General features: G+C 38.9%; 1 protein-coding gene across 1 annotated transcript in view; it reads left to right on the top strand.

Annotated features, from left to right (window-relative positions):
• ACAD11 (acyl-CoA dehydrogenase family member 11) overlaps positions 1-9,454 on the top strand; it is a 94,098-nt gene that overhangs the window by 72,458 nt on the left and 12,186 nt on the right. Inside the window, exons 14-17 of the mRNA XM_045503622.1 lie at positions 2,865-2,931; positions 3,569-3,654; positions 6,009-6,080; positions 8,022-8,176. Of these exons, the coding sequence (XP_045359578.1) occupies positions 2,865-2,931; positions 3,569-3,654; positions 6,009-6,080; positions 8,022-8,176 (380 nt within the window). The remainder of the gene's footprint in view (positions 1-2,864; positions 2,932-3,568; positions 3,655-6,008; positions 6,081-8,021; positions 8,177-9,454) is intronic.

Raw genomic sequence — 9,454 nt, forward strand, 5'->3', positions numbered from 1 at the left:
CTTGTTTTTTCTTTTTGAAACCCTTTAGGATTTTCTCTTTATTGTTGATGTTCTGAAACATCACAAGCATGTGTCTAGAGATAGATTCTTCTTGCCAGTCAGTGGTCCTTTTAATTTGAAGGTTTTTTTTTTTTTTTCAGTTTTAGAAAACTTTCTTCTTTAAGTTTCTTTGATAAATTCTTCCCTTCATCTTTCTCCCTTTTTTGGGGGGGGAGGGACTGTTTTCTCTTTATTTGGCCTCTTACTGTGATGTTAGGACTCCATATTTTTGCTCTAAGTGTCTCTGATCTTTGCTCTCCTATTTTCAGTCTCTGACTTTTTCCTTTGCTCATGGGAAATTTACTTGATTTGATTTTTAGTGCTTCTGTTAAACTTTATAGGTTTTTAGCCACCATATGTTAATCTCTAAGAGTTTTTGTTTTGTTCTCTGGTTGTTCCTGTTTCATAACATCCTCTTCTGGTTTTATGGCTGCAATACATTCAAATATGTCTGATTACATCAACTAGAGTTTTTGTTGTTTGCTTTGGCTCATTTTGTTTTGTTTAGGTTCTCTCTTGTTTTGTTACTCTATAGTGAAATTTACAGTTTATTTATCTTAGGCATTCATTGTCCTTAATGCTGCAGGCAGGCTCTCTTCACATACTACAGATCTTTGGTTTTCTGTTCATACTTAAGAGAAAAGGAAGCGTAGGTGGTAGAGTTTTTCCCCTTTCTTAACACAGAGATTTTTTCCAGCCATGTTCCTCTCCTGGGTGGGAATTACATAAGGAAACTTTTGGTGGTGCAGTGCTGGGACTCAGTTTAGAGTCAGCTGATTGGAAGCTAGCTTTCAAGCTACAGCCTCCAAGTCTCAGAATAACTTTATCCAGTTTTTTGGTAACATTCTACACACTTCTGTTTTTCAGGTTACATATGTGCCTGTAGAAGTGCTACCTGGTACATCTGCCAATCTTGAACTTATTCCCCTTTTGTAGCCTTGCTTCTCAGTCATACCTTCTGACTCTGGGGCCAGAACCCTCTCCCTTTACAGTTTCATACATCATTTTCTGGACTGACTTCTCTGCCCATTTCATTGGTCAACTTGCCTTTATCTTTTTCCTAGATATTTATTGAAATCTCTCATCTATTGGTCACCACCAACACCCCCAGTTCTATCCCTCACCTTCTCTACTTCCTTTTCTGTTATGGTAATCCCTTCATTGTACTTTAATATTTTTATTTCAGTGGAATCTCAGGAGCAATGGGGGACAAACATAAATTTATGCCATCTTGAATCTCTCCAAGTTGGTTTTAGAAAAGCTACCAATTCAGTTTCCATTCTGAACTCTAGCAAATTTTAGATTGTTTCCACTGTATGGTTTTTTATTTATTTCGTATCTCCTCAGATAGAATGAAAACACAAGAGCCATAACTGTACATTCTATTTCATTTGTTTCTTCTATAGAGCCAGATACTCAGCTGTAAGGAATTTTAAAATTTCAAATGTGAGTGTTGGGGTTTAAAGTAAACCCCTTTTCTCTAACTTTACTCTTGACTTTAATCCTTCTGTTTCTTTATCTCTGCTTGCCTTGGTCCCTATTTCTTGCCTAATCAACAACATTCACAAACTTTTGTTATAGTATGTTGTTTTAATTGTTCTATTTTATTGTTAGTTGTAGTTGTTTATCTCTTACTATGCCTAATTTATAAATTAAACTATATTCATGCATATTTCAAATAACACAGATCTCAGCACATACATCTCCTAGTATGATCACAAACTACAAGAAAATAAAGGGGCACCTGGATGGCTCAGTTGGTTAAGCATCTGACTCTTGATTTCAGCTCAGGTCATAATCCCGGGGTCGTGGGATTGAGCATGGAGCCTGCTCAAGATTCTCTCTGTCTCTCTGGGGCACCTGGCTGGCTCAGTCAGTTGAGCATCTGACTCTTGATTTCAGGTCATGATCCCAGGGTTGTGGGATCAAGCCTTGCATTGGGCTCTGTGCTAAATATGGAGCCTGCTTAAGATTCTCTTTCTCTCCCTCTTGCACCGTTCCTCCACTCCCCCGTTTGTGTGCTCTCTCTCTCTCTTCCTCTCTCTCTCAAAAAAAATTGCTCTCTCCCTCTGCCCCTTACCCACACTAGTGCACTCACTCTCACTCTCTCTCTCTCTCAAAAAATATCTAGACCAGATGGCGTAGTCTGGATAGGTACTGAGATCCTCAGACCAATGAACCTTCACCCAAATTCATGCCTGTGGAAATGATATCTTTCTCAGCCACTGGTTGGGTAGTTAATATCATATGAGTTTAAGTACTTTCTTGTCCAGGGTCGCCTGGGTAACTCCAACTCTTGATTTTAGCTCAGGTCATGATCTCACAGTTCATGAATCTGAGCCCTACATGGGGCTAATAGGGCAGAGCCTGCTTGGGATTCTCGCTCTCCCTCCCTCTCTTTGACCCTCACTTTTTGTCACTCTCTCTCCAAATAAATAAACTGAAAAAATTTTTTCTTGTCCATATGTCAGAAAATATGAGATCTAAACAGGACGAGATACACTAGAAGAATTTCACAACCTTTCTAACAGGCCGCGATAGTATGAATGGGGCAGCCGTCCTTGAGGGTTGCAGCCGTTTCGGGGCTTTGACTTCTGATTATTTTTGTGCAGCAGGTCTCATTAATGAAGTCCATTCTTGGCTTTGCCTGATCATTTTTCTTGGGTGATGTACAGTTTTATACATAAGCATTTTTTAATGAATCAAGGATTTTCTTCCTATTTTTTTGCAAGATAAACTTGGAAGGATTAGAACTTCTAGGGTGAAATGTCAGACTAAAAATTTCTTTTTATGATGTATTCTGCTTATTTTCTCCCTGATTTTAGGAGCTGGGAATCCAAAGTGCACAATTGCAATTGTTTTGGGAAGAACTAAAAATACCTCTGCAGCCAGGTAATAAAATAATTGTGATTGAAAAATTTATTTGGGAATAAGAACTACTCTTTCTACCCACATAATTTACTTAAAATGCACCATTTAGAATTACAAATCATAATAATATAAAGCATATTATGAGATTAATGTTACATTTGTGTTTCACAATTGTTTTGCTGTAAGATTACATCTAGGAACATTTTAGGGAGTGTTTCTATGCATTCTTCAATGTGGAATTTCTTGTATTAAAAAGTGTTGCTGAATCCTCAAAGCTGTTTGGGTCAGATTATGAGACATATAGAAATTTTAAGAACTGTCTGTAAGTAATTAAGTGATTATATATTTAGATCAAAGGCGATAGTCTTGCAACATTTGATACTGTATATCAGTTCCTAGTTTCCATTCTGAGCAATGAGAAGCCTCAATCAAATAACTTTAACTTATTTTCAACTTATCACTGTTATTGTTCCCAAATACAGCCTGCATCCAACTGTGCCTGATGTATGCCTTTTACACAATTCCCATTCCAGACATCATTGCTTACATGATTACGTGGTAACAACAACAAAAAAAATGACAATTGCAACTCCACCTAGCATCTGTTTTATTTTTCCACATAGCAAACTTTTCCTAACATCTGCTTTTCTTTAACCAGATACAAACAACACACCATGGTTCTTGTTCCTATCAACACACCTGGAGTAGAAATAATAAGGCCTTTGTCAATTTTTGGCTATATGGGTAAGTACTCAACCAAGATAAGCATGCATTAGCTAGCAGGAAGACGGGAATATGCAGTAACACTGAAGGTAACAGCATTATAATATAGGAAATGTGTTCTTAGAAATCCTTTGGTGCTGACAACTATCTTAATATAAATGCCAGTGGTGGTGGGGGGGGGGGAATATGTGTGTGTGTGTGTGTGTGCGTGTGTGTATGTGTATATACACACACACATATATATATGTATATATATACATACATACATAAATGTCAGTGGAACTCAGAATAGAGCAAATAAAGCTGATACAGCACTGGACCTCGCTTTGTTTACTTTTGAGAAAGGGTAGATTGTATTCAAGGAACAGTAACTCTGGCTGCTATTCATCCCTTTGTCATCCAGCAAAATGGATTAACGAAATAGACTTAGAAAAATTAAATCTATATAATCCACAATGAAATTCACTTTTATCTTCAAGTTTAGCTTTCTTAACCAATCGAACTGCAAGGGCTATTAATAAGCAATGAGTTCTGGAGCACCTGGGTGGCTCAGTCAGTTAACCGTCTGACTCCTGTTTTCATCTCAGGTCATGATCTCACGGTTCGTGGGTTCAAGTCCTGCATTGGGCTCTGTGCTGGCAGCGTGGAGCCTGCTTGGGATTCCCTGTCTCCCCTCACCCTCACAAAATAAACAAACATTTTTTTTAATCTACTTTTTTTTTTTTTTAATTTTTTTTGGCATTTATTTCTGAGAGACAAAGAGAGACAGAGCATGAGCATGGGAGGGGCAGAGAGAGGAGGAGACACAGAATCAGAAGCAGGCTCCAGGCTCTGAGCTGTCAGCACGGAGCCCGACGCGGGGCTTGAACTCACAAACCGCGAGATCATGACCAGAGCCAAAGTCAGATACTTAACCGACTGAGCCACCCAGGCACCCCTAAAATGTACTTTGAAAAATAAGCAGTGAGTTTTGATTGATTTGAATGCAAAACTTTTCCATTCTTCTGTGCTTGGGTGGAATTTCTAAGAAGCAAGGATACTTTTGTTTCTGGCCACCCAGCTCAAGCTCATGTTCGTTGTTGCCTTGCTGCTCAGGTAATTCACTCAGCAAGTATTTATTGAGGGCTGACCACTGTTCTAGGTGCTTAGAATACATTAGCACAATAGGTTAGGATCTCTGACCTCATAGAGCTTACATGATAGGGGAAAGAGACAGGTGATAACTACAAACATGTAAATAAATAAATTATAGCAAGTTAGCAGGTAATAAATGCTATGGAAAAGTTTATTGAACCTCAGGCTCTGTGGTGACCCTGGCTTTCTCTTTATTGTTGAATATGGCTAATAAAAATGTTCAAGTAGCAGATGAAAGACTTAGAGTTTTAGAGAACATTTGGCATCACCTTCCATAGGATGCACCCACAGATGAAGTGTCGTTTGCAAGAAGGTGATCAACAAGTTCACTGGAGCAAATTGTGAATGGGAATTTGTTGGGTTGCAGAGCAATAGCCTGAAGACCCCCCAAAATGGATTTATAATTTAGGTTGCCTGGAAATAACCTCCACTTCAGAGCCTGTGTTTGAATTTGCAGTGAGACAAATTCACCAGCACCTCTCCAACTCTCCATGCCCAAGGCCAAAAGAAACAATTGTGGAGAAGGTTGATTATTAATGTCTATTCTGACAGGAAAAGGGTGTGGAGTTAGCCTGAGATTATCTCCAGAACCAGGGGTTGGGGAGGCAGTAAGGAAGGGTGGGCGGTGTGACGTAAACAAGAGTGTGAATGTGTTCCCATTCTCTGTCAAATGCCAGCATTTCCCAGAGGCAAACACATAGTGAACAAGCCTGGACTGGGAGAACACATACCTCAAGGCCCAATCTGTGCTGAGCCTGTTCTGTCCCTTTGAGCAGGCGCTTTGCATGTTCGGGCATTGGTTTACACAATGATAAAATAAGAAACCTGAATCACATTACTCACTTTCGACTTTTGAACTATTGGAAGCTTTTTTTTTTTTTTCCAAGCATAATTTTCTGTGGAAGGCCATACATAAAAAAAGTCTCAGAAAAGAAGCAATAATCAAACAATAATGATCTGATTGGATGTATGAAAATGCCTTCCCTTCTAGTAACTCTACAACTTCAGAGAATGAGTTTGAAAACCTCTGGATCAAATGATTTCTAAAATCTCTTTGAAGTGGAACAGTTGAGTTTTCTGGGTTCTAGGGTGCTAGGGGTTCAGAGTTCAAGATCTACCTAGGAATATCTGTGACATATGAAGCTTTTAACTTGGACTTCTTTTGAGTAATTATTAATTACATACGAGTATTTTTTGGTCAACCCATTTTGATCTTCAAAATTATATTTTCTATTTTATAGATTATTTACATGGAGGACATTTTGAGATCCATTTTAATCAAGTACGAGTTCCTGCCACCAATATAATATTAGGTGAGATAACTTTGGAAAAATGATTCTCCAGTACTGTGTACTAAAATATTTTCAGGTCTAAATCTGGAAAAGATATGAAGTCTACCTTAATTTAGGTATTTTTCCCTCTTAGATACCTTTCCCTCTTACCCCATTTGTAAGAGAACATTTTTCCATTTGGTGGATTTTCTTACATGGAATAATGTTTTATTTAAGTGTTTGATATGGTTTTATATATCACATTAATTGAAAACCTAGCTAAATACAAAAAATACACAATTCAGAGCGACACACTGTTTCCTAAAATATGATCTTCAGGCCTCTACTTATTTTAAGAAAACCGGGGTGCCTGGGTGGCGCAGGCGGTTAAGCGTCCGACTTCAGCCAGGTCACGATCTCGCGGTCCGTGAGTTCGAACCCCGCGTCAGGCTCTGGGCTGATGGCTCGGAGCCTAGAACCTGTTTCCGATTCTGTGTCTCCCTCTCTCTCTGCCCCTCCCCCATTCATGCTCTGTCTCTCTCTGTCCCAAAAATAAATAAACGTTGGAAAAAAAATTAAAAAAAAAAAAAGAAAACCTCACAGTACTTTCTGAATTTAAGTCTTACATACAAACACATTAGAATCATAAATAACTTTGCATACTGAATACCTGGAATGACTTGACCCTCTTGCTTATTGGAATCCTACCCAACCTTCAGAGAACATCTCAAGTGGTACCTCTTTCAGAAAGGTTTTTGTGTTCTTCACCCCATCCACTCAATAAACCCCTGCTGCCTGCCGAAGCCTGAGGATACAAGCTCTCTTTCCTTTGCCTTTCTTTGTTCTCCTCCATATCCCTTATCCTTAGCATCCTTGCCCCCGCTTCTAGATTCCGAACTCCTAGTGAAGGGACTGTGTCTTATTTACCTTTGTAACCATTACAGCATTTATAAAACAGCATATGCATAGTTGGTACTCAGGAGACATTCTTTTTTTTTTTTCAACGTTTATTTATTTTTGGGACAGAGAGAGAGCATGAACGGGGGAGGGGCAGAGAGAGAGGGAGACACAGAATCGGAAACAGGCTCCAGGCTCTGAGCCATCAGCCCATAGCCCGACGCGGGGCTCGAACTCACGGACCGCGAGATCGTGACCTGGCTGAAGTCGGACGTTTAACCGACTGCGCCACCCAGGCGCCCCTCAGGAGACATTCTTAAATTGGATTAAAATGTTTAATGGTTGTGGTTTAAAAAACATAGAGATCAGAGGGGCACATGCACCCCAATGTTTATAGCAGCACTATCAATAATAGCCAAATTATGAAAAGAACCCAAATGTCCATCGACTGATGAATGGGTAAAGAAGATGTTGTACCTATATACAGTGGATTATTACTCAGCAATCAAAAAGAATGAAATCTCAACATTTGCAACAACATGGATGGAACTAGAGTATATTATGCTAATGAAGTAAGGCAAAGAAAGACAAATATCATATGATTTCACTCATAGGTGGAATTTAAGAAACACAACAAATGAACATAGGGGAAAGGAAGGAAAAATTAAAAAAAACAAAACAGGGAGGCAAGCCATAAGAGACTCTTAAATACAGAAAACAAACTGACAGTTGTTGGCAGGGAGAAGGGTGGGAGTATGGGCCAAATGGGTGATGGGCGTTAAGGAGGGCACTTGTTGGGATGAGCACTGGCTGTTATATGTAAGTGACGAGCTACTAAATTCTACTGAAACCAATACTACACTATATGTTAACTAATTTGGATTTAAATTAAAAACAAAAGATTTTCTAGTCCCCCTCTCCCCACAAAAAAAAAGTTCTACAAATAATGAACATTATTACAGAACTGACTTTTTTCCTACCAGAATGCCATTTTCATTGAGGGCAGTTCATCATTTTCTCAGCATTTATTTAAATAACAAAGTAAATGGCTGTGGTCACTTTCATGTTCTTCTTTCTTTCTTATAGGTGTAGGCAGGGGATTTGAAATCGCCCAAGGCCGCCTTGGACCTGGTAGAATCCACCACTGTATGAGAATAGTAGGTCTGGCAGAACGTGCTTTGCAGATCATGTGTGAACGGGCAACAAAAAGGGTGGCCTTTAACAAGAAACTGTTTTCACATGTAAGGATGATTACTTACTTGAGTTTATTGTGGCCCCGTGTGCTACTGACCTTGAAACAAAATAGCATTACTTGGTCATAGAGAGATCTCCTCTACATAAATAAGATGGGTTTTTCCCCCATAAAGTATATTTATGTCTGTACTTAAATATAGTCTGATAGAGATCTTTAGCTTTGTGAAAGATTAAATAATTCCTAAAGTGCTTCAACACCTCAGTGCAAACAGTATGGACAATTCCTTCAACTTTCTCAGATTCTTGCTCTCTAGAGAACCTGGTACATTAGCACTTCTCTGTAGAGAAGGCTGTCATAAAGAAGAAGGATTGGCCTTGTTCTTTGGCTTTCTGGAGAGAGTACGTGAGGAAATATAGGAAAATAACCTAAAGCTCAGTAAAAGGAGAGAGATCAAAAAATGGAATGGACTGCCATTCTTTGCCTTTCTTTGTTCTCCTCCATACCCCTTATCCTTAGCATCCTTGCCCCCGCTTCTAGATTCCGAACTCCTAGGAAGTCTAGGAAGTGAGTTCCCTGTCACTGGAAAACTGCAAGTAGAAATGGGATCAGTATTTGGTGGGATGTTCATGATTTTTTGAATTCCCAACTATAAATTATGTACTGCTAAGTCTGTTGTTTACAAAGCAGAGTAAACAATATAGTTACATGTGAGCAGTATAGTCAGAATTAGAGAATATTTATCAAGAGGGAAAAGAAGCTGTCATTCCAACTTCCTTGGAAAACTTTATAAGAGAAGTGGGATATTCAAGTCATCTCCCAAAAACCCTTGTAACTTTTAAGGCAGGAAAAATTATTTTTTACATATTCAGTACTTAGGATGCTAACGGTTTAGTGGGGTGGTAGAATTGTGTTTGTGTTTGCTGGACACGTGTGTTTTAGTACTTTGGTCCCCTTGTCAAGTACATTTGTGAGCATCTTTTAAAATTTCGTAGTATATTTTTTATTTTAAATTCCTGTAGGCTATGTTTGCTTTTTGTGATATTATTCAGCATACCTGTAATTTAGTTGTAACACAGTTTTATGGGAAAACACAGCCTATCTTATGGTGCACACCTGGGAGTAATCTGTGGGGAATCCTTTTAATATATGGTGAGGGCAAGGGTTCGGCTGTTGGATGGACACTGTAGGAGAAAGTAAGGTATGAACTTTTGGGGTTGTGGATACAACTCCGTGCTGCTCTGTGTATGAGCTAAAGAGTTGCTCGTGGGATCAATATCACTTCCTACATACACTTTTCTCTTTTCAAGATTGCCACCCAAACCCC

This window comes from Leopardus geoffroyi, chromosome C2, assembly GCF_018350155.1.
Source record: "Leopardus geoffroyi isolate Oge1 chromosome C2, O.geoffroyi_Oge1_pat1.0, whole genome shotgun sequence".
Classification (NCBI taxonomy): domain Eukaryota; kingdom Metazoa; phylum Chordata; class Mammalia; order Carnivora; family Felidae; genus Leopardus; species Leopardus geoffroyi.